The 27,387-nt window shown below is 37.3% G+C and overlaps 1 protein-coding gene across 7 annotated transcripts in view; it reads left to right on the forward strand.

Moving 5' to 3' along the window:
- The window catches only part of LOC140671960 (fibroblast growth factor 17), a 132,971-nt gene that overhangs the window by 87,535 nt on the left and 18,049 nt on the right, over positions 1-27,387 (forward strand). The window contains exon 1 of one of the 7 annotated variants that reach the window (XM_072903737.1): positions 12,859-13,273. The exons of 5 other annotated variants lie outside the window; for them this stretch is intronic. Coding sequence is in view for 1 of the 2 variants with exons in the window: in XM_072903732.1 (XP_072759833.1) it covers positions 25,500-25,519 (20 nt within the window). In the remaining variant the exon portion in view is untranslated. Of the gene's footprint in view, positions 1-12,858; positions 13,274-25,484; positions 25,520-27,387 lie in introns of those variants that run through there. One more of the 7 variants, XM_072903732.1, reaches the window with a different exon arrangement.

A 27,387-nucleotide genomic window follows, 5' to 3' on the forward strand; every position in this document is an offset into this window, starting at 1 on the left:
AACGATATCGAATAGAGAATTAAAATAATCAACTGTTTCGTAAACATGTATGCATTACGTGCGTGGCCATGCTGTCTGCTCCATTTTATGAGTTATGTAATGATGAAACAGATAGATATGAAGAAAATATTTGGTTTTGCATAACTACTTTAATACAGCGATAGCGCGTTGACAAATATTACGATCAGAGAACAGATAACATATACTAGAATGGCGTACAATTCGCCGTTAATATTTTGTTAGTAATAAGGACATAGAGATTATTTAATCGCTTTTCTTATAACAATTCAATAATTTCTATATAATGTCAAATAATAATTTGTAAACTATTTTTTTTTTTTTTTTTTTTTTTTTTTTTATTTAAATTGTAAAATACGTCTTGTACGAAAAAGACGTACATGTCCACGATTTGATTTTTGTGGAAAATTATATAGTAGACGATCTTTCCGATATATATATATATATATATATGCCTATACACGAAGCGAATTACACTTTCATTTTATTTCCATAAATACTTTGTGTGACTAGACTATAATATACGGTGGAGGAAACACATAATGTGCGCGTAAAGTCGGTTTTTCCTCGATGTTCAGGTATACGCTCCTCGGGGTTGTACAGCTTCGTTCTGTCTAGTATAACGCTCACCTAGTATAACGTAGCTACGGTGTGCTTTGGGGACGATGCGATCGAAGTGTCGGGTCTTGGAAACGCGCGGACACTCGACGTGTACGGTCGCCTCTTTCGAGAGTACTTGATGGCATTCTTCGTGGGAAAACCAAACAAACATCTTCAGTTCACGACGCGGGCGGCCTGGATGTTTAGCCACGGAGTGCCCGGCAAGTATCTACCGCGCGTCATTGACTACATAGTATGAACGAGATGCGCGTAGGTTTTGTGACGACGTTTTGCGTGGCGAGAAGATGGTGAGATGGTGTGGAATCTTACCGATATATATCCGGAATTTGATTAGCTTCTTTCCTATAATCGAGCAATAAGAACAACGAAAGTATTACGTAATATTACGTAAGAATATCGTCGTATCTAATCAATACGTTAATATAATAGTATATATGTAATCCAGGAAGAGAAAGAGAAAGGCAACGAAAAAGACATTGGTGGTCGAGTTTATCTCAGGGCAAACCTAAATGTACCATAATTATTTTGTCTTTAATTTGTTTTTTATCATTAAGATTTATGATCACGATGATATGCAAATAAACGGGAACTGATATAAAAAGAATAATGTTTTTTAATTTTGTTCAAGTAAGTACATCCGTAAAAAACAATCGTTGAAGTTCAAACACTTTAGATAATAGCTCTGCCTGCTGTATCGATATCTATTGATTGCGTAAATGATTACACTTTTTGAGTTTTTAATCGAATCTATTAGAAGAAATTATTTGAAAAATAACTGCTAGTATTAATGTTAATTTTGTTATATTGTTGTTTTAATTTACATTTTTTTAGTAGTTTTCTATTTTGATTTAGATTATCATTTTGTTTTATCTTTTAATCTTTTATTTAGTGTTATATTATTGAATATATAACTTGAATATCTCCCACGTGAAATAATTATCTTAATATTTAGATATCAGGATCACAGTGACGTGTAAATTCTTAATCGATATGACTTAAGTCTTGTCAGAACTCCATGAAGTATAATTTCACTTAGAGTCGGGTGGATATTATGTTGATGAGACAGTTAATAATCGATGCAAAATTAGCGAGAAGAGCTGGTTAATCGTTTCGTTAATAGTCGAACGTACTGCTGGAAGAAGAGGAAAATAAAAGGACGTTAGCTAGTTAAGTCGTTAAGTTGCGAAGAATCGTTGGGAAAAAGAAGAAAGAGAGAGAGAGAGAGAGAGAGAAAGAAAGAAAGAATACGGGCCTTTAAAACGACTTTACATTACCTATAACAGTCATCTATATGTCTATACAACGTCGTCTATACGTCGTTATCGAGACCACCTACGACGAGAGATCTCCCTTGCAGTTCGCGCGTCCGCACATATGTACGTGCTCCACAAATTCGAGGTTGCGGGACCTGTTCGCGACCCTGCTGTTTGGCAGGACTTAATAGCCCGATCGATTAGGTTCGAGAGAAAGAGCTCGCGCGCCGGATCACGCCTGATGCGCTGTTATTTCACGCTGACCGCGACGCAATTATTCATTCAATCGGAGAATCATTATTTCTGAACCTATATATCAGCATTTGTAATCGGTGATTATAGCATTGCATCGTCGGCAAAAATTATTACGCCAGCGAGACGGGTATAATTTATCACAAACGCCACGCGTATCGGACGTTGCGTCGATTAAACTTCAGATGTAATGCTCTGATGGCAAGGTGTTAGTTTGTTACACATTTTTCATTATTTATATCACTTTTAATTTTCTTTTATATTTCTTTTGTATTACTCTGAATTTTTCTATATATTATGTAGATTAAATAAATTTGTATAATTCATGTAATATTATTATTACGATTAATAAATTATCATTAGTCGCGATTCAGGGTTTGTGGGTCAACGTAACTGAATTCTTGCCCATATCGCTTAATGGTAATGAACTTGTTTGAGAATCGCTAAGGCTGTGACTAATATTTGCACGTCAATTTGTACGTGGTTTCGTGGTCGAGATGCATTTTCGTTTCTCACTTTTAACCGTACGGCGTTTTCACATATGTATGTATATAGTATATACGTATGCATCGCGAGCTATCCGGGGCAGACTGAAGCTGACAAGTCGGGGTTGATGGTCCGAAATGAGTAAAGAGGCAACAAACACGTTGGAGAATATATGACGGCGATTAAATATGTTAATAACATAACGGTGCATTGTACACCAAAGGCGCTTCCGTAACGCGTAACGCCGTCTATTTTGTCATAAGATTTATTATGCTTCTCCGCATGGTTTTTACATGTAAAACGTCAGAGTTACTTGAACTTATTGTTAATAATATACAGAGCGGAATGTGAGCAGCATATACTTATCATAATAAAATGTCGCGGAACATAGCGGGTGCACCAATGTTATGGCTGGACAGTTTATAGCCTTAATCTGGGTCAGATACCGTGCCTTTGTTGCTTGTTACAAAACAACCCTTCGGATCGTACGCATTGGTCTTGTTGGGCTCTCAAAGTTAATTGACACGGCAGATAATTGCACATTTTTTTTAGAAAACAATGTCTCCAAATATTTGCATAACTTATCTAGTATAACTATTCAAAGTTATTTATTATCTTGTTTTAAAATTAGGAATATATATATATATATATATATATATATATATATATATATATATATGGTCAAATAAATTTAATTAAAAGCGATAAAAAAAAAGAGAATAAAAGGAGGAAAAATAATGTTTTATAGTGTAATATAAATGTCTCGAGGTTTAGTTTTTTTTTTGCAATAGATTATGCTTCTGTGTAATTTATAAATTTTATAACAACGATATTATTATTAGATGTAATTTAAAAATTTAAACTGCTCGAGCGTAAATGTGACTTGACGCATGAATGACAACAAGTTGCAAGGTGACACGGTATTAATGTATTACCGATATTCTGTTTACGGTTGCAACTGGATGAGTGTAACCCGATCGATCAATTGCTTGGATTATCACGTACTTATCTCACCTATATAGTTTCAAGTAATAAAATGCATGTAAATACAGCATCTTAGACAACGATGATTATCCGAGACGAAAGCTAAGCCGATTTCACATCTGACAGAAAATTTATGACACTCGTTACGCACTAACTTATGATCCTTGGATCGTTATATAACCATCGTAATAGTTTTCGTATTAATGGAACTGGATACTGGCATATACAATTTTGACATCTTGATTGTAATCGGTAGTGTATAATAATATACGAACCATGGTAATCCACTGTTTCGAACGACGAGTCAGATCGATATGCGATTAATCGTGAACACACAAGTCGACGTGCAAAGTAATTGTCGGATATTTTCTGCTGATCGTACCTCGACATATATTATCTTTATGAGTCGATATTTACGTCAGTATTATGTGTGGAATGTTAATGCCATCGATTTTTATCCTTTTTGTCTCCTTGGCCGCCCGCGCCGACCGATTTTCGAAAACCTCGTCACACGAATACGTCGCGTTCGGACGAAATTATGAGAGTGGCTGTCTCTTTCGAGCGGAAATCAATTCCTTAATCTTTCGTGTACCACGTGTACCGTACCACGTATACCTTCTACGCGAGGGAGCGCCGATCAAGGTATATGGGCAGTTCCATTATCGTAAAGAGTGTCCAACGTCGATATCGTAACTAAATTCGACGGCAGTTGGTAAAATTTGTCTCAATGTGCTTTCACGGTAATATTAAGTACCAAACGTAAATCTCGATTAATGATAGCGTGGATAGCAACGGCGGTTATTTGCGCAAGAGACGCACTTCTTTCGCGGTGGTTCGTATATATGTGTCCCGATACGTTTTGTCGACCTTGCGGTCACGTACTCAGATTTCCCGATGAAACCACCGAGCCATTTTTGTCCTTAGCGTCAAGCTGGTTCCCTTGGCAGAGGAACTTAATGTCTCCTTAATGGCTGCGATAAAGCGGAGTTATATACGTTTGGTGCCAGTATAACGTACTACACGTATGCATGGCGGTACATTGGTACGTATACGTGTGCACGCACATAATGTGCGCTTGATAGCGTCGAAGTAGATTCATCTGCCGACCGAAAGGCAAAGGACGCGGTTGACAATAATTGCCGTTCAAGATAGAGAGGTAATGGTGGATATACGAGCGATTAAATTCCGAATATCAAGGAGCACTTCCTTGAGGCTTTTCGTTCGAGACTTCTTGGCCTGATTTATTCCTCTAGCCACTATCTTTCTTCGATATATCTGGCAAGAGTTTCCATCTATCGATAGGAATAAACATCTCTCGATATTCTCGATCTTTTCTCTATTTTAAAATTGTAATTCCTCCTTAATCCGAGAAGAATAATATTTCTTGTCCACTCTCTTTCTCTATTATTTCATCACTTGAATTATTTATAACTTTAGTAGCTACAGATTTTTTAAGTTGTTATACGTTTTTTATCATATTTTAATTATTTTTGGTAAATGATTGTCAATTCTGTTTAGATACTAAAATATTCATTATAAAACGTAGTCTTTATTATTTTATAAAAATGTGGTTTAATCGAAAGTCTGTTCATGAAAAAAACTATGCCGGTGAAAATCTCGAAATTTGAGTTACATAGTACATCTACTTTACATTAGATATTCAAGTATCATTTCTGCGCTTGGAGAATGATAATGCTTAATTGAAAGATCAATGCCCGGGATGAAGACACGTTTAGTTGACAATATCGCGAGATAAGAATCTTTATTTATATTTTATTTATTTATTTATTTCATATTTTATTTTGTTTGAATAAAACTACTGACAGTCATATTGAGAAAAGATTGTTTAATTCATCATTCACAAATCTTGTTTATCATTCAACGATAATGATATTAATAAAGCGATAGAATTCTACGATTATGGATGTAATCGTAAGGTGTAAGATATAAATAAATTATAATATATATTACGCTTACATAATAAATAATCTGAAATGGTGTCAAGTACAAAATGTTAAGATTTCATGTTTTCTTTCTTGCCTTTGATTACAAATATCACATCTGTGCATCTGATTTTTGATATAATTAGCTATCTCTGTACGAGTATGAGAGCTATGCGAGTTTTTCTGAAGTCCACGTGATGAGATCGTACACAAACGTACATCGATACATTATCACGAGATTAGATTATAACCAGTGTAGCATGGCGCCAATGTGTTGGATAGCGAAACTTGAAATTGACACAAGTAAAAAGATAAACGTGAAAGAATTCTATAGCATTTGCGAAGTTATAATCAGATTGTTTCGCAGAATTTCTTTATAGCTATGCTGGTTTTATATCTTCGCAATCACGTTTAAGATTTATCGGAAGCGATTCACTGATTAATACAAAAATAGTAGCAAACACAATTTATAAAAACTGCATATTGACATAATACGAAATGATAAATAAAAACATTTTTTTTTTATTTTTTAATCGTTCTCGATGAAACCAAGTTTATTGCCTTTGGTGTAAAGTGATGGTTTAAATCATGCTAAAAATATATATTTGCATTTTTTGCTTAATAATTTTTATAATTTTATAATATAATTATAATTTTATAAGTTTATAATTTTTACTATTTTTTTACTGTCATAAAATGGATGTAACTTAATTAACTCACAATTAATTAAGAAGTGATAAGCAATAATATATAGATTTAGATAACAGATTTAAACAGATTGTCGAGATTACTTTTGAAGGTAATATAAAAATAGAAATCTGGAAATTTACCAATTCTAAAGAACACGGAAAGAAGTACGTACTTCTGCTCGACCAACCGAAAAAGAATATTGCATTACATTATACCATTATCATCGCTATTCTCTTAATTTTCCATTACATCGAGCTTATAGAGTTTTCAAGTACAATTTTATTTTTAATCGGCTTTTTAAATTCTTAGATTTTATAATAAAATAAATTATGAGAAATAACAAAAAATCCTCTATTAAAAAGATATTTCATAATTAGGTATTATTACACGTACTAGATGCGATTTAATTATCGATATAACGTAATATATCGATACAAATTTTTGCGAACCATATGCAGAGATGCGGTCAATATTTTATTCTTTTTTTTTTTTTTTACCGCTCCAATTGATAAGTATTAATGAGGCCGAGGGGAATCACAGCTGGGGGGCGCGTAAAGAATCCTAATAAGTTGGACTGGCGTGGCACAAAAAACGACGGTGTACGACGGCTTCCCTATCGGCGGAGTGCTCTCATGTATAGCCGTCGTCGGACGGCAAATATTTTTGGCGCCAACTCTTTTTCTCCGCAAAGGCTTGTTAGCATTGCGCGAAGGCCTGCGAGGCTGGCCGCGTGCGTGCGTGCCGCATATGATTATTGACCGAAGGCATTATCAGCGAGAGTATATGAAAACTTGGCGCGGCTCGACTAGCGAACGACCAACCGGTCGACCGATCGGCTCCATTCATGTAGAAGACGCTCCGACCCGGCCCTCCGGGCTAAGTAATCGGCGACGTCGTTTGCCTTTGAAGCCGGCACCGATTCATGCCGCCTGCACGCGCGAATAAATTTGTATGTAAATGGACAAGAAGCACACCGAGAGCGAGACCGGTCCACACGCGCGGTCGCCAATCTGTGCCATCAGAATTACAAGATTCTTTCTGTATGATCTTTCTCAAATTTTTGAATTAAATTTACAGGTGTTATTTTCGGCAGAATTGTCTTATGTACCTATATGTGACTGTGAAAAAGAAAATATTAAAACTTAGTTGTCTAATGATGCCGCGAAATCGGTGAAAGTGCGCATGTGACGAATTTCGAATTATTCATATTGTCATACTCTGCGTCGTCCGCAAAACGTACTGCGGACTGCAAAGAGTTTCTTAGAGATAAAAAGTCGGCAGTATGTATTTTCTCTTTGTTATCGTTAGCAGTTTGTGATTTTATCACGAGCGTCATGTCGGTTCACACGTTTGCGACCGCCGTTTTATCGTTTTATCGCACGGTGGTAGATGCGGTGTGTTTCGCGGGATGGAATTAATAATAGTTGCGATAATAATAATAATAATATATAATACGACTTTATGACTCGCGAACAGACGAGATAGCGCGCAAATAGATTACGGATAAAAGCGCATTTATCCATACGACAAAATTTACAGTCTTTTAAAATTAATTATATACTTTTTTTTATTCTGAAATAATAACAGCAGCATTCTATAGTAAAATTTTTTGGCTTCCAATTTATTCTTCAATTTTTAAACTTAAAATCATAAAAGATCTGAAACAGAGCGTTGAAATCTTTAAGACGAATTGAAATCCTTAAACAAATTAAGATTTTTTTCTAGAGTAGTAAGTGTAATTTTTTGGTTTTTTTGACACTTTTTTATAGTTTATGCCTTCGTCATTCTCGTTCCATTGCCATCGCTTTATAGCATTGATCGATATTGCTAATCATTTTAATAAGCGACGTTGACGTCGCGAAATGAAATTATTTCTTGATTATGTAATAAGCCTTCTCAATTTTCGAGATCTGACACTGCTGTTTGCTTGACGCCTTGTTATTCCGAATTCGTTTTCCTCGTCATTACATTTTTATTGGATTGCGAAGCGTCGGCGATTGAGTAGCGATTTACAATTTAATCGTCATTCGATTCCCGTGGTGCACTGAATGATGGTTCCGATTCCCCGCGGTGATGAACTTTATTAAAGTTGTAATCTAAATGTATATTTCTAAAATGATTGGTATGATATTTTAGTCCGAATTTTAATATTTCTCGATTAACGTGCTCGAGACCGCGAAAACGCGATTTTGCATAGTCATTAAAGATGTGTCACATTAGATCGATAAAACTAGTTACATAATTAGTGGTGGTTAATCGATTAGCAGCACAATTAATCGATATGAGGGAGGCTTGTGTTCGTACGTGTTAAAAAACTTGATCATGATTAGCGTTATATGATAAAGAAATCATCAGCGTGATCTTTCCGTCTTAGAAAACGATGGAATTTTCATCAAACCTGCTATCAGCATGCCTGCGCAATAGTTGAGATTACGTTGGCAATTAAAACGATAATTATCTGTATTTTATTTAAAATGTAAAGAATCTGGATATTAGATCGGAAATATTCTCAGACGTACAAACAATAATATTGTTATTATTAAATAATAATTCTGCTATTTTTTTTATACGAGATGTAAAATATTATTCGCGCGTTAAGACACATAATTGTAGAAATAAATTAAATATTTGTATTTAAAAATATTAAAAACACAATATATATAATGCCGAGATAAATAATAATAAATATATTATATATATGATGTATAAATGCACAGGACATAATAATTAGAAGATAATAAGATCTATATTCTAAACAATTATGGAAATTTTTCAATATTTGAGAATTGGAAATCAATATATTTATAAATAAAAAGTATTTTTGACAAATTTATTCGAACGACTGACGACGGCAGAATTTTGTAAGCAATTGTAGTATTTCAAAAGTCCTAAACGTCCAAATTTTATCGCACGGCCCTTGGAGAAAACTGATCGAAACAGAGGGAGAGTCGCATTCCACCGGTACAAGCCGCCAAGTACAAGTGCTCCGCAAACAAGGTAAATGTATTTATAGAGGGAACGACGCGTACGACATCTCTTGCTCGTTCTCTTTGCTTCCCCTCTCGTCGAAGGTATAGACTCGCGATCATCGAGTTCAGGACGCTGGTCATTCACGGATTCAAGCGACTATTTGAACTTAGAAGGCGGCTTTCGCTGTTGTCCTTCCTTTCAATTGCGTTTTCTACGAATTATCGTGTTGCTAAATTTAGTATATGAAATTATTTTTAATTATTGTATGCAGTTCTGCTAAAAAATTAGCTTTACATTTTCAAAAAAAATAAATAAAAAAAATTATTAGATGCCTCTTGAAAAATTCTCAGTTTTAGAAATAGTTAGGTCTCGTTTAAGGCACTTGAATAGTCCTATGAATTACAACGATTATTTATCATTAGATTCAATAAAACAGCAACGGAAGATGTATAGGATCGAAAGAATAAATTGAATTTTAAATTAGAAACTTGTCCACTTATTTTTTTTTACTCGTTGCTACTTGCCTACTTTTACCTTAACTTACTTGGTTACATTGCCGGGAAGCAGTTACTCTTATGTTTCAGCATTATATTTTTTCTAACTTTAAGGCTTTTTACTTCCTTTATAGCTGTTCTACTGCATCATATCAGTATGATTACCTTGAATAGATTTAGATAATTTTTTAAGTACTTTAATTTTATTTCATCGCTATTCCAAGATAGACATATGTTTGAATCGCGAAGATAAAAAATAAATACGTGAATTAGTATAGAAGCCTGAAGGTAATGCCTTATAATTGGAAATTTCCTTGCGTCCGTGAAATTCCATTGAAGTAGTAAACATCGTCGAGCGATGTTCAGATGGATTGCATAATTTTCTCACGAAGCATCATATATCTATCACGCATGCGTATAAACTCTACGATTATGCACGCGTGTGACACGCGACGTGTGGCACGAGAAGAGGTTGAACTATGCTTCCGTATGCATATAAATTTCAGACTTTCTCTTAATTTGCATTTCGACATGTGTTTTGCGATTGTGACCGATATTTACCGTTTTGATTAGAGCGTGAGTAATTTTATATAGATATATCTCGTAAAGGTATTCTAAACAATTAAAAAAAAAAATACGTTGATGGGATTATACAAGTAGTAGGCTACCTATAGCACACGTTTATCAATCATTAACGTAAGTTAACAGCCGTTCAGAGAAATATACATATATATAGTCTTGTTTGAGATATCAATTTATTTGAATAAATATTAGTTTATAAATCGTTTGAGCGACACATGGAATAAAAATTATGCTTTTATATTTAGTTATGCTGTCATATATGAAACATGTCAATTATATTTGTGTTATAGGACATAACAATTATTAGAGTTTAAAAAGTTTATATTATAAAAATTATTTTTCATACCTAAAAAAACTTTTTTTATTTGTATAATTTTTTTTTAACATGACAAAAGACAAAAGAATCAATATTTTTTGAACGAGCTTATATATATTCGATTTGTCTCAAGATCAGTATCGATGTAAGCATTGACTTGAGAAGACCCCCCTCCCCCTCGCTATCTCTATAGATTAGCGAGTTGTCCGTGATATATCATAATAGTAGAAGAACCAGGGACTGATTATGCGGGTGTCATATATAATACATTTCGTAATAGTGTCTTGGTCGATGCACGTTAATTGTTGGCTGCCAGACGAGCATATACTTTATCCCAAATGCTAATTTATTGCGCTTTTAGAAGATGCTTTAGAGTTTAGAGTAGCAAACGACTGAGAAAACGTTTCTACTGCGAGTCGTAAATCACAGTGACGTAATTTTAACTATATATATATATATATATATATATATATATATATATATGCTCCAGTGTAAATTGACATTGTCTTCGTACGACTTTAACGCAATTTATCGAGTTCCATGTTTCAATTTTAATTTGGAATTATTCGTTCTAGCATATTTCACGAATTCCAATAGCCAAGACTCGAAATATTTTTTCTTTCTCTTATCTTTATTTATTTTATATGAGCGTTTTAATAATATAGTGTCAGAAAAAATGTGCAAAAATTTTTATCGCATATAAACAGAAATTATTATATTTGTTTTCATAATAATCCACAATGCGAACAACATCTCATAGTCATCAATATTTTCTTTCTATTTTCAATGCGATACCACAAGCTATAATAAACTTCAATCGCTTTATTCGACGGATGATTCAGCTGAAATTGAGCTGACGGTTGTTGTCCGAATAATGATAGTCCCCTGTTAAGAAGAGGACAGTGCCCTTGACATTATGTACTGTTACGTCTCTTCTTCGTGTTTAGCCGACGACACGTCTGTGTCAAATCTGTATCTACAGAAGCAGCGCACGTCCACGCGAATCCATCTCCTCGTGCGTGTATGCCATGTATTCTCACTATCCGCGAGGGCAAAAAGGTGCCGTCGGTGGTTGCTGACGGGAAGAAAGCGGGGAGAGAAGTGCAGGACGCAGGCGTCGAGAGAAGATCTCGCGAGATGAGCTGGGCGGAGCGGCGCGCCGCGTTGCACTCCAAACAAATAATCTAGAACGTCTCAATCCTGTCAAGCGGCGGACGCGTCGCCTCCTCCTCCTTTACCTCGTTCCTCTTCACGACGCGACCTCCCTTGCCGGCAATGACCTGGCCGGTTCTGGTCTGTAACGTCATGACGTTCGCGAAAGAGAGGATCGACGAAAGCCCGAAATCGTCGTAAATTATCATGTCGCGGACATGTGGCGTTTAGTCTGGTGTAATTGATTGCTCGTACCTAGGGGGCCTAAGGGACCGCGAGGAACTTTGGGGGGGTACGGCCTCGAGGCATAAATTATAATTGAATTAGCCTGAGTTCTTAATTAGACCGCTGGAGAGAGGACCCTCGACCCGCTCTCTCTTTACAATGCCGCGGCTTCTTTCTCGCCGCATCCTCTCTTCTCCTCTCTTGCTTTCTTGTCTCGACACGGCTCGGCTCTTCGTTCTTCGCGCTTTGTCCATGTCGTCGTCCCTCTGTCTCACCCGCGAGATAATTTACAACGGGGGCGTCGCTATTGCATGTCTGATGCGCGCGTCTCTTTCCCTGCGTTTTTGTTTCTCTCGGTTCTTTCCACGGCGCCGAGACCCGGCATCGGTGGCGGCGCGAGAACCCTTTGTGCAAAATGGTCGTCGAGGATATCCGCGTCGCATTGCGCTATTCGATCCCAGGACGTTCGTCCTGGTGCACGCCGTTCTCCGGTCGCCCGACACGTCAAGGTGGAAGGCGGCAGCGACGACGACGGCGGCGGCTGCCGCCGCCGAGGAGATTGCTATTGCGGCTATTGTTTTCCTTCTCGCCGAGAGTCCCGCTCGTTCGTGCTTTACGAGCAGAACTCACTCACGTCGGACTGTAATAAATTACGAGCGATATCTGGGAAAGGGAGAAAGCTAAGGTCGAAGTAAGAAGTTTGGTGACACACTCGAGTGACAGTTAATGAAGAAGAGAACGTATATCATAACTCGTGGATTTAGATATGAATGGCATTTTTTAATAAAATTAGATTCTGTGTGATTAAAATTTCAAAAAAATTAATGAGTCTAGAGTATAACGAAATTCTATTTTCTAAATTTTAATATGTGATCAATCTTAAATCTATATTTTAATTTTTAATATAATATTTCCTAATTTTATTAATATTCACAGTTTATTAATATTTATATTTATATAAAACAACTCAATTAGAGGCTCTAAATATTATTGAGTAATACAATTATAGAAACAATTAGGCAATAAAGAGCCAATGTAGGGCGTGTAGTAGTTTCAACCAATGATTCAATTTATCATTTACTGAAAAATTAAAAAAAGCATGTGTAACAATTATTGACAATCTATCTAAGATATGATTTTGTTTTGGTACATGTCTTTCGAATATTAGAAGCAAATATGTGCGCTGTTATGTTTTCATGACATTGGATGTTTATTCCAATTAGCGTTCAAATTTTATCATTTGTATGCTGGTTGTTCGTTTTGCCTCGACTGTTCTTCTGCGTCTGAGTAAGTTGTCCTGTTTGATTTATTGTTTAGATTTTTTTACATTTTAATTGGGCGACAGTTACGATAAATATGTTTTTTTATAAATTTTTATTTTTTTGTTTAGTACATCTTTCCTTACGTTTGCACCGTTTAGGATTTTGACGTTTGTAAAGATCAGTCGAGATAGGTCAAGTAATACCCATCTTGATGTATATACATATGTATGGTATATTGATTGTTTGTCAGTTTCTTATTTTTTTTTTTTTTTCTTATATACTTGTATTGTTTCATAGTTATATTAAATCACTAAAGCAGGCTCGAAAGTCCAAAACGTTTGGATTGTTAATAAATTATAAATTGAATCATTGGTTGAAACTACTTCCCTCCCTACATCTGCGTTGGCTCTTTTTTGCATAATCGTTTCTATAATTATATTTATATTCTTATAATTTTTAATATAAAATATTTTTTTAAATATTCTTTGTATTACGCTTAAAAATAATATGTGTGAATTAAGAGCTTAATGCATTAATACGGGATGAAGAATGAAACCAAGAGAGAGAGAGAGAGAGAGAGAGAGAGAAAGCGCGGTTTCCAGCGAGCGAATGTTGCGCGTCACCGACGCGACGCGACGCGACGCGACGGCGAGAGATTGCCGTCTCTGCAACCGCGAGTGCACAATCGCGAAGGCATGCAATTAACGCGATATCGATTCGAATCCGAGTGCTCCCGCGCGCGCCAGCAATCTCTTGCCCAGCTCGACTTAAAGCCCGATCGTAACTCTAGCTTTTATCGTGGAGATTCGTTTCCGCCGGCGCGTGCAAAACAAACGGCGACGCTGGCTTGCTGGTACGCGAGGCGCATTCGCAACCCCTTTCTTCTTTACTCTTTTCCGCGCTCTATGCGTATATCTGCGCTTTCCGTGCTCGTAAAAAGGACGTTTATTATCGCGCGTGTCCCGCGATAAGCATCCTGTCCAGACGCCGCTTCTGCTTCGTCCTGTTGTTGTCCGAGAGCGCGACGCATCGGGACAAGGAACTTCATTCTTGGATTTCTGAATCGCTCGTCTGTGCGACGAGCGTGAATTCAAAGAGCATCATTCAAAGAACTCTTGTGAATTATGCAAGCTCTTTGTATCTCACCTTCGCACATTTCCGGTAAGCAATCTTGCAACGGTTAATAAGCGTCGAAAAAAAGTAAGATTAATATTCGCATGTACAAAAAATTCAGGAAATTGTATGTATTTTTCTTATTTTTGAAAAGATATTTGAAAAGAATGATTTATCATTTTTGATATAATCGGATAATATCTATCTCGGCTTTCGAGAATAATTTTATAAAAATGTCTTAAGTTTGCGAATGCCCAACTTGATGATTTAACTATTGATAATTGATGGTGAACACGCAACTGTTGGTAATTAATTTCTACATTCAACGAGATTGCATCGATACATATAGCTATACAGCTAGACACGCTGGCGGATTCTAAGATCGTACATCTTGTTCCTTCTTTTTTGGCCGGCAAATGGAAGAAGAATGGGGGAGGGAGTGAAACGAGAGAGAGAAAGAGAGAAAGAGTATAAGGGTGCCCCCGCGGTTAAGAATAGCGGGCGGTAGCCGTTCAAGCGATGCAAATTCGAGACCGAAAACATTCGCGATGTATAATTCATCGCGCTGGCCCGCCCTGCTAGTCCGCCTACACGCGATACTACGCATGCTCTCGTGACAATGACACAATGTTTGCGGTCGCACAGGGGATATGTCGTCGCATGCGTGAGTCGTAATCGCGTGCAAAGTGTGGTCAAAGCGCGCCTCTCGGTTCGTGATGCTGAGAACGGGTATGAAATCTTCGCGAATTGCGCGCGCGCGTCAAGAGAGATTTAGTGTTGGCGAGAGATGAATGTTTTGGTAGACACTTTTACAAATTGTTGAATAATTAAAACGTGAGAATATGTGTGCATATGAGAAAGAGAAAATGTCAGGGAAGAATTCTTAAGAATAGCATGTCTTGGACAATATCAAATAGGAAAAATTGCAGGAGTTTTTGACAAATTTTTGAGGATAATAAACAAAGAATTATAAAAATTAATTTAACTTTTTCATTTTTCTTTTCTTTATTCATTTTATTTTAAAAATACATATTTTGTTCGAGTATGTAGAAAAAGAGTGACCAAGTGATTTCATCAAGCGAATTAGATTTTTTAATCTGTCACGCAAAGGAAAGCTGAAACGGAAAAAGGAGAATTAGATGAAAATGAAAAGAAGATATTTCGCTGAAAGCAAAGAAGCGAGACTATACCTATCAAGAGCTCGGGGATGACCGAATCGCCACTGGAATCCGGGTGCTGATCGTTGAACCTGAATAAACGGAGCAAACGGCGATACGGCTCGTAAAGCCGTAAAAACAAAAGTATCTCGACTCGATGGCTCCTGATATACGTGTAGGTGTTCATGTCGGCGTCGGACGTCACCGTTGGATTGGACGGTGGATGGAATATGTGCACTCTCTCGTGAATACGCATACAGAGAGACGTGCGTGTACAATCGCGCGTGACGAACGCGCCGGGGAGATGAAACGTGCGTATGCACCGTGTGAGTGGAAAGATACTTCTGCTTTCTCCGACTCTTACGTGACAAACTTGCGCTATAAAAACGCCCTGACGAACGATACGTCCCGGGGTATCCACTTGGCAGACGAATTTTGTCGGGACGTCCGTCGCGTATTTCTTTATATCTGTTTGCGGCGCCTGACGGATTTACTTTATGTAGAATGGTTTAGAAACTTGTGCCGCGAGAGTTGAAGCATAGCTCCTTGGTTAATTTTCATTTTACAAAGAAACATTTTATGGAGGAGAAGCTGTTAGTACACCGTTTACACAACGTCTTTTATTAGACAGAAAAAGGCTAGACAAGATGTGCTACGTTATATGTACATCTTCCTTTCACAGTTTAAGTTTGCATTCTTATTCACAATTAAAATACAATTCAGTAAATTTTAATGTTAAAATTGTATTATTTATATATTTTTTAATCGATTTAATGCAGAGTATTTAATTTAAGCAGTTGCGCGAAGTTTGTGTCTGACTAGTGCGGTCGCTATCTACTTATGCTCATCTGTCAAGTCTGTTTCGTGTGTAATTCGAAGTAAAATTCTGCAGCAAAAACTTGGAAAAAAAGTAAACATTCTGAAAAAATATCATCGAGGTATGCAGTTGCTTTTCACGAGCACGCGTAAATTTCAGCAAATGCATACGTACATAAAGTTTTAGTTAATTAAGTTTGCCAGGCGGATACGCGGTACGACGATATATTTTTGGCGATACGATTCGCAGACTTACTATTTTTGGTATTCCACTGGGAAATGTACTTGTTTGTTGCCGCCCATTGGACTACCATACCGATGATGTTGGATCCTCTTCCCATATTTGTTGCAATTAACACGATTTCGAGGTTCCTTTTTTATGGCCGAGGGGAGCGGCGTCGCTTATTTCTACCGTGTAATCGCCGCGTGATTTAGCAACATATGCGTAGCGCCAGGTATTTTAGCACTTGTTCCGGAAATCCCAATGCAAACAGAACTCGGAATTGACGAGTAGGGGCGTGCGTTTGCCGCGACGGGAGAAAAAGATACGAGCCTGAATGTCGGCGAGCAAGCGATCGGTAAGCGATTCGGCCGCTCTGGCGAATGTTCGCTTGTTAATGGCACGGGAGGATCCTGTCGAGATCCCGCTAAAGAGTAGCGGTGTAGAGCTTGTCGATAAAAAAGGAGCAACGAGAATATTTCCTCGTTCGCCGTTCTCGCGCGCCCTCGAGCTAGTAAAGCTAATTAAGAAATAAGTCGGACCACCAACGTTGCTAGATAATTTGCATCCTCCGCGCGGTACGAAGATCGAATGACGCGATATGAAATATTACTAATCGGTATCGCGTAGATTCCGTGCCATCGTAACATCTTGCGACCAGCTTTTTTAAAATCACAGACGGGAATTGGCGACCTTGCTAAAACATTATTCTCTCGAAACTAGAAAAAAAAAAAAGCAAATGAAATGCACATAAATCAAATGCAATATAATGAAACGAGTAAAGTGTCCAAGAGATAAAAAATTATTTTATATAATCATTTATAGACGCACACAAATAAATTATTCTTTACATTTCATCAGATTACATTTGAACGACATAAAATTTTATATATCTTTACAGAGAGATTTAATTTAATTTCAACAATCATTTTCTGTTTATGGTATTGGTATCGAGAATTATGCCGCGGTATATTCAAAACATCAGGATTAAAATTATCGCCAATACTATCCGTGGTATCGAAGTTATTCCGCCACGGCAGACCACCTGATCGCGGTTAGATGATTGTCCGTGAGTATCGGGGTCAATTAGTAGCAATATCGCCGATTGGATACCACGTTCTCGCTAACTATATCCCCGATTGGATATCACTCGGCCATGACAAAGTCCCTCCCGCGAGCGGAGAAACAGCCACGGTACATTCGTCTCGGACTGGTTCTCTGAAAGCAGGAAGGCCCCTTCTTTTTCTCTCTCTCTCTCTCTCTCTCTCTCTTTCTCTCCCTCTCTCTCTCTCGTTTATGTCTCTTTCATTCTCTCCACTTTGCCGCTATCGTCAATCGGTGCAAATCACTCACTAATTACATCTAAAACGACTCATGCATATGAGACAGCCAAAGAAGCTGGAGAGTAGGAGACCTTCGCATCTTGTCACGCCACACCAACGTTACATATGTACATATATACACACACACACACACACACACACACGCAGACGCGACTAATGGCGCTCGTGCGATTATGCATACTGATGGATTCGCGATATATATAGGCGATTGATTTCATCGCTAATTGTAATGGCCAACCGCGTGTTGCTTGTTATCGGGAAAGAAGCCTCTCTCGACGGCGTTTGTTCTACCGCCTGGTATTCGCAAGCGCACTTCACAGACGGCGCGGTGTAACGTTTATAGCGACGTTTTAATTAGGTCGGGGCTAATGGCTCGAAAGCGGCTCGTTCACGAAGACAATAAGTGTATCGCGAATTTGAAGATTATTGGTACGGCTGCGTGCTCTGGCGGCCGAGTACGTCGAGTTATTAACCCGGAGTGATTCCGGTCAGTTATTTCACGGCGGCTTTTAAAATCATTTCTTAACTTAATATATCTCTGGAGCGCTCTCGTCTGTATTGAATCACCACCAATACTCTTATTTTGTACGTATCGATATACTCTTATTAACTGTGTAATTATCTACGCTTCGGATAATTAGACGTAAATTAACTTTCTATCATTTAAACCGTTTAAAGAGAATGTTATCGTAAGAGAGAAATTATCGCAATTATAATGAAATATTTACCGATCAGCACGTTGACATATCTTTCTGATACATCTGCTTTAAGTTTTTATCTTTTAGAAAAAGAATATTAAATTAACATTAACATTTTATTAGATAATTATAATGACATTATGTTTTTAATTTTATTTGACATCTTTTGTTTTATTTTTAATCAATTTTTTTATTAATGCAATTTTTGTATAATAGATACATTCGCAATATATACTCGTATAACAATTTATTTCTTTTTTTTAATATATTCGCGATTTTTACAGCTTGTTTGCGTATCCATCAATTTAGCTTAATGTCGTAAATGATACTCGTCGGCTAAAAAGATCGCTTACAAACATGACGTTGCTCATCATCGACGATGTCTGAGGATACTTTTGATAAAGATTCGATATCATATCCCTTTTCTGGGGTAAGTAAACATTCGATTGTTCAATGTTGATCGCGAGAATGACATCGGTCTAAGATATATCGCGACGGTGTAGTTAAGCCATTGACGTAATACACTTATTTCGGACTCGTGCCGCACATGCGCTTCCACGAAATATCCGAGAACGATTACACGAATTCCATCGCCGACTTCGCAAGTCTTATCTCCCACGTACTCCCACGCTCTCGTTATCAACTCTCGTTATTCCGACGCATTGCTTTAGTATTGAAAATATTTTTTCTCGCACGCAAGCGTTCGCAATATTTGAAATTAATTACAACTGAGCATTACAACTAAATTTTTAATTAGATAAGCAAATATCAGAAATAATAATTGTCTCGCTGTATTATTGGTTGGAGTTTAATAATTTAATTTCTCTTAGACGTATAATTATTTTTGTTATTATTTATTATTATTTTGTTATTTATGTAGCTTCATATCTACGAAATTTTATTTGTTCAGATTTTCAAATTGATTTCCAAGTTGAATTCTCTACAATTTTTTTTGACCTGACCATTAAATGAGGATCATAAAATCTTCATGTTCCTTCGGCAACTCGATTTAATCTTCCTCCTTCAAAGCATTTTTCCGTTCCCGTAGATGCCGACGGAATTTCACGCGGCATTGACTTATTCTCGCGACGAACGATTCGCTATATACTAAATTTAATCGGTGGATCGTTGCCCGAATCGATCGAACGCGACGTATACTATCATTCCCAGTGGCTCGGGTTGCTGGGAGAGTGCCCTAAAAGTGCGTCTTTGCTCTTGTGTGGATTCGTCGACTAACCAAGTTTCGTATGACTAACCTCCGTCGTGACTCATCCTCCGGTTCGCGAGCGTACCGCGAGCGAGAAAGATCCGTCGCAGACGGATTTTGGCAGAATCCATTTTCTCCTAACGTCGTACATTTTCATCTCGGTAATGCAATATTACCGGAGACATTTGTCCTTGTCCATCTGTGATTTTGCTGCCCGTAACGTTCGTGTCTCTCGATCGAAATCTCTCAACGATACAGGAACATGACCCTTAACTCTTAGTCAACGATACTTTCACACAGTGGCGAATGATGACGAGTTTTTTTCAGCTCAATCAGCTGTAACGTAAAAAAATGGAAAGCCAATGAGAGGGCAATCGTTTTTCTTCGATCGTTAGAGCATGCTTCTCTGATAGCGCCGTGGTTCCAAGAAAAGAAAGATAGAAGGAGAGAAGACGTGGAGAGAGTTAAGTGATTGTGGGTGGGCGAGATGGTTATTTAAATGCCCATAGGAGCCATTAGAGATTACGGTCCAACAACAAATGCCGGTGTGGATGAGCCAAATCGAACGGTACACGTTTTTTGGGAAACAAAAACCACTTTCTACAACCACCATATTTTTTCTTTCCCTCTTTACTTGCATGAGACGCATGGGTTCAAATGATTTCGCATGAAACACGTTTCTCGAACAATGTGTGTGTGTGTGTATGTGTGTATATATACAGTACGTGTCAGCACGATCTTTATTGTTTCTGTTTAAAAATACATAACCGAATTATGACAATTATGTCTGTAAAATGATATAGACACACGTTTACTCACATATACTGCTGCGTCTTCATCATTGCTCTCATAACGACGCTTTTTTAACGATGATGAATTTGTAGATGAATCATATTCTCGGTAATATGATAACGAATGACGAAAAGATACGCGAATCATTCTTCAGTTTTTGCATCTAACATCTGGATAACATAAAATTAAAGAATTATATATTTTTTTGTATACATAAATTTGTTACAATTACAAATTATTTTACAAATTGATTTTATTTTAATTATATCGAAACTTGATAAAACATTAATAAAATATATCAAAAAGTATCCAATATAATATAATATATAGGGTAATCATATAAAACACGAAGTTTGATTAAAAATATAATTTTATTTCAATTGCTGAAATAACAGCTGATAATAACAAACGATATAAATTGAGGTCTCGATATAGCACGTGTGAAATCTTTTTGATGCATCTCGTGTGATTTACACTGAAATACGTTCTCGATTATCGCGATCACCCACATGGAATCGTAAGACACGAAAGTATGTGCGACGATACACATAGCGGCTCTCTTTTTGAGAGATATCGTCACGTTCGAAATTCTTCAGTCAGACGTCACAACAGGCATTGAGGAGAGTACCATGGGTTATCGGCGACGAAATGAATTCCTAAAACTCAATTAACCGTGGCCTCTTTAACGGCCATGGCTTAACGAACGACGAGATGAGACGAGTAATGAATGGTCGTGCAGGATGCGCCGGGTTTCAAACCGGGTTGAGCTATCCGTAGACGTTCATCTGAAACCGATACCCGCCCTAAGAGCATCGAATGTGATCCAACCCTTTTAAGTAGGTCTAAGTAAAACGCTAGGAATGCAAGGGATAGCTTGATGGTACTTCATCGGTGGGGTACGAGCTCAATTTCAACGTGAGTCATCGTGAGTTCCTAGATGACATCGTTTCAACATCAACGCGTTTTTTACGATTGAGTAAAGAGCGTCGATTGAATTTTAATTTAAAAATAGTCGGGAATTATCATAACTAAAATTTAATATCAGAATTTGAAGGTTTTCTAAATTGTTGATACTTTAATAGCAATATAATTGTAGTTATTAATTTATTTTATTTATTATTATAATATTACATATTATTATATTAAATTATTAATATTAATTAATACAATTGAATTATTAATATTACAAAATTAAACATGTATGTTTTTTTTCGAACAATATACTTTTACAATTAATAAATTTAGAATATTATGTCAGCATTATAAAATACAACACCATATTTAAATGATTTTTATCATTTGTCCGACAGTTCGTGGCTCATATGAGATTCATGAAAATTAACGGATTATTGTGGACGGTTTTTTTTTTTTTTTTTTTGTAACGATGACATTTGTTCATCTACCTCTTGCTCTCTCGTCTCGCTACTCTCTAATCGTTTTTTTCTTAGCGGGGAATGACGAGGAGCGTGTCAGAATGAATGTGACGCCGGCGGAACGTCGCGGCTTTCGAGCAAAAACTACGTCGCGTACTCCTCTCGCGTGGCTCCTCTTCTTGTTTGCACTCTCTTCTCTTCTTTCCTTCCTTTATTCCTCTTCTCTCTTTCTTTTTCTCCTTTGCACTTGCATCCCGTTCGCCACGGTATACTTGACGCACGACAGTTCTCTACGTAACATTACAGGGCGCGTTCAGTCGCTCGTCGTCTCCTTATCCGTTCTCCATAAATGCACGACGTCGACGGCTATCTAGCACTTCACGTGGCACCAGCCTGGAGACACGAGTGTGCTCGTGCTAGAGGGAAGAAAAAGTCGGATTCAATCAATGAGATAATTTACGCGCTGTATCCCTGGCCTGCCGGCATAGTTTCGATATTATAAGATGATTCGCGTTGTTTCGAGAGTGACTGTTTTCGTGAGTGACGCGTCTTTGTATCATAATTTTTTACACGTAGATTACAATCAATCTTGTTGTGATTATAACGAATTTCTTATTATTACAAAAATAAAAAAAAAACTGCGTAGAAAATATATTTTATAATTCTAGTTTATGTATGGTTGTTATATTCAAATGTGACTGGAAGTGTGTGAAAACATTTTAGTATTCACTTAATGAAAATGATAAAAAATAAAAACAGTTATTTTAATTTTTGTAGTATTAACAAAAAGAAGATTTTACTAATGTTTAGTCATAATATTAATTAACGTAATTAATTAATCAAATTAAATAGCATGTACATAATTATAAATGTAAATGAAAAGAATTAATTTTTTCTCCGAAAAATTTAAATGTTGTCTGACACATCGAACATATGGAAGACAACTGTAATATTGCCTAGTGTAAGAAATGTCACGATGACGAATGTGATGATAATTCGTATGATCTCCTGGAACTCGGAGGTAACTGGATTCAGAGATACTTTTCATAGAAACGGCGCGAACGACTGGCTCATGGCTAAATGTCAGATTTCATGTGTATAGTCGCAACTATTCCCGATTACTCATTGGCCTTGATCTATAACGAAACACGCACATGGGTGAGTCAAATTTAAGCAACAGTCTAATGAATTGAATTTCCAGAGCTATTTAACGATTGTTAAATAGTTAGGATTTTATTATGTAATTGTTATATGTAATTGTTAGGATTTTTAATATTCTTTTTATTTCAAATCCGCCACGGGGAAATTAGATTTTTGCCTTGTCACGTTTATACATTTGGCTCCTGAAGTTTTCTTTTCCCGCCTTTTTACTTTTTTCCTTTTCCCTTTCCATTCATGAGACTTTGTTTTCCTTTCCTATCATTTTTATACAGTTTATTGTTTTGCACACATTCTTCACATATTTTTCTTTAATCATTGTTTATATTATATGATAATATTTTTATTTTATTACTTTATATATTATGGTTATTGCAAAAATTTTTATACTTTGAAGAAACGCATTGATTTTTATTTATTTATTTATTATATGTAATAATCAGAAAAGTAAAAATATTTTGTCGATCAGCAGATGCCTCGGTAGCATGTTATCACGGTTACGATGATTGTATATTGTGTTCATTATTATTCGATTAGGCTCGGTCAGTTAGCGGTCAAATTTACGAGTTCTAAATCAAATCGTGACCGCGTGCGTTGATCTTGATCGCGATGCGCTACATTGCAACCACGATTGGTTACAATTTACTGTAACCATCTGGGAATCCATTGACACGCGTGATTTGTCGCAATTTGCTATGGCTATATAGGAAACATTTCGAAGCCAGCTTTTGTGACGCGATGCCAGGTGACTTTTCCCTTTGGGGCGTTTGCGTAGATCGGCTCGTGCTGCAAAAGTACTACAAAGGTAGTAAATCTCGTGGTTATCCTGAATGGAGACGTCGCCATTTATGTCCCATAACGCCCCCTCCCATAATGCTGGAAACCTCGAGAATAGTTTACCATCATACTCCTATTTCCGCTTTTTCGCAAGTAATTTTGTATAGCTTATATTTTAATAATTGAATATATCAATATTGAGAGAGTATGTTAAGTAATTAAAATTTGCTGTAGCGTGAAATAATTTTTTGTTACAAAAGAAAACGATGATATCAGAATTTATCAATCGACACGGTTCTTCATAACTTTGTCATGTCTATGTCAATGCATACACATATGCACACACATACACACGCTGTAGTTTGAAGCGATATGTCAAACCGCTCGATAGTAATTCATTTAGTTGACGCAAACAAGTTCTAATACACGCGTCGTACGGGTAGTTTTGTGGATGGTGATCTAGGTGATCGATTAGGTTACTCATTAAACGACATTGACGATGAGCTTGTTCCTTCAGCATGACTCCTCAGGATTATGGTATAGTCATGCACGAAATCCGCGTACCCCGCCTAAACGACAGGCGGTGTCCAGCTGAGAGTCATCGGCGTCGGGTCGGTAGCCACGTTTTTCATCGTCGTGTCGGAGCCTATTCAAGTGTTGGCAGTTTTTCACGCGGCAGGCGACAAATATCCCCACCAAAATCCCCTTTGGATGAGTCCTCACGTGGTCCGGGATGTCGCATCCTCGCCGGCATTCACCGTGCTGATTTCGTCTAAGTCGCGCGTACTCGCGGAGTGATTTTTTCGGATCTGTTATCGCGATCGAGCGGCTTATCTTTCCAAGTAAATTACTTCCAACGAAAAAAAATTGTGATTTCGGACGCCAACAAATGCACCACAATTTCTATCGCACAAAATAATGTAATTTCCCACGGACAACATCTCGTTGATTGTGATATCTCATTAAAATCCGATGTTTTCGTCAGGAATTAATCACAACGCAAAGATTCGTCGCTTTAATAGCGCCTGGATAAGCGATCGGGAAACCCCATCATAACCACAGAGATTCGCGTATTACGTCACCGTCACGATTCACGTCGCTATCTACATGCTTTAAATCCAGGTTAAACTCCGACTCGAAAGCTCGCAGACTAAGCTTTGATAGACTTATATATATCTAACGTATATAAGCTTCAGGGTGCGGGAATTTTTCGCAAAGTTGATTTCGCTGGAATGCGAGTGTAACGTGCCGTCATATTAAAATCGACACGATTTTCTTGTTGAATATTTGATGATGATATAACGCTGTTTTCGAAACTGAATTTGTTTGCATCGATCGAGACAAAAGTGCAATCGAACGAAATCGCGAAAGTGTACATATCGATTTGTCGAATGTATTCCATCGCGTAAAGTGTACATATCATACATATATCTTAGATACGTCTTAGATCGTACTTTATCGCTGCAACTACAACGAAAACCGCGAGAATCTGTGGCGAAACAATGTGTTTAAATCGTTATTGTGGCTAGCTGGTCGTAATTCATACGGTTTACAATGTATGGATTGAGATGACACGTCGAGACGGAGATTCACAGCTATGTCTATGGCGATCATTAGGTGAGTTATGGCGACTTTGTTGACATGTCTAGCGTTGCCCTAGGATATTCTTCGGATTCCAATTTACAATCGGAATTGATAACGAAGACATTGAGAAATTGTGATATTTATTCCTGATTATAATTTTTTCTATCGTGCATCGCGTTGCGTATCCGTAACGATAAAACTTCAAGAAATTATTAGAATTTTATTTTTAAAAATTGTATACAAATTTTTTTCATGAATCACGTATTATTTTCTTTGACGAAAGACAGGCAGATTGTTTTTTGTAACGGTATTTATTTTTAGACTTACAATCAGTTATTAACAGATATCAGCACAAGACGTAAGTAACGAACATTGACTGGATGCTGCGTCACGAACTGCGTGACGTGCGCCGAACGTTCTTGCGTGTTGGAATTTTGTCACGGTCGGATTTCACGACGTCCCGGAATTTCGCGACTCTCCGGTATTCCATGACGCGGTCATGTGTATACCGCCAACTACGCAGGGTTCCCACTCGGCACGTGAGCGCGTGTGTTCACGTGACAGCGTACAGCATCTCGCTTCGTAGTACTATCACGTGTATCGACATCGATACGCGATAATAATCTTGCTAACCAAGTGGCCAAGCTTAACTCTAACTTATTTTATTCAAATTCTAGAGAAATCTATTAATTCGATAATGTCATAGGAATTAGTAAAAATATAGTGATTATATAAAATGATACGCAAAACAATTCGCGCGATGAACAAAAAATATTGTTCGATGTTTAGTCTGACATTATGAAATTCTTCGTGTCTTTGGTACTCTTTTCATTCCATGGATGACACGTTTCACCCGTCCGTGAAACACTCACGGACATCTCGCTCTCGAACATTTTTCCTCCTTACGTCAGACGTCCCGGGAGATCCGAATGTTAATGTATCCCGCGCCTTTCGACGCCGCGATTACCTTCGTCGGAGTACACCGCGTGTATTATCGCGTCCGAGGTGATCCACGGCCGTTAATGAAACGGCTAGCAAGTAGTTGTCAGCGGGACGTCGATGTGACTAAGTTTGCAATTATGTAAACCGGCATCCCGGCGAGTGGGATACTCGTACACCTTGGTTTAGAGGCGGCGATCTTCGTCGATGTGAAAATTGAAAAATCGATATTGACGCTGCTGACGTAAATTAGATACTTTGGAATGTGGCACGGTACATTCTACAAGTGGCTCTCAGTATACAAGGAAAGGGGAATGTCACATCAAACGGCAATAGAACGTCAATATGATCTACTTATATAGATTGTTTTTTGTATATAAATTATAAATTTATAAATCATTTATTATTGTCGTCATTACTATTATTATATATTCTCTAAAAATAATAATAATTTTTTAAATTTATAATTATCATCGGATAAAATGAATGATAAATTGGAATAACGATCAATCGAGATATGCGATTAAATTAATTTTTAATTTTCGTCGTAGCCCTTTATCGTTCAAACTTCTTTTAAAAAATGTTTTACGCGCGCATAGAGAAAGGCCTTTCAAAGGCGATTTAATAAAGCATAAATCGTTTCTTCACACATCCGGCAGCAAATGTCGAATACAGTTGTGTATTTGCAATCGAGTCGCCGCGCTGCTGCCGCAGTCGCCCCAGTGCAATTAAACCTCGAAACCTGAGTCGACTGCGTACGCCGTATCGTGCTTCGCGTTACGACCCGATGTATATAACACGGAGAGTGTGATGATGAATGCATGGCAAAAACCTGCGGCGAAATCTGTACCGCGTAAACGTACTGTGTCTTCCTTTTATAGATTTTCTACATATAACTGCGTAAAACGGAATAATTCTTGTAGAGATCGCGTTAATATCGCATTCGGAAAATCGAATCCAAT

Source organism: Anoplolepis gracilipes, chromosome 12 (genome assembly GCF_047496725.1).
Source record: "Anoplolepis gracilipes chromosome 12, ASM4749672v1, whole genome shotgun sequence".
In the NCBI taxonomy this organism is placed as follows: domain Eukaryota; kingdom Metazoa; phylum Arthropoda; class Insecta; order Hymenoptera; family Formicidae; genus Anoplolepis; species Anoplolepis gracilipes.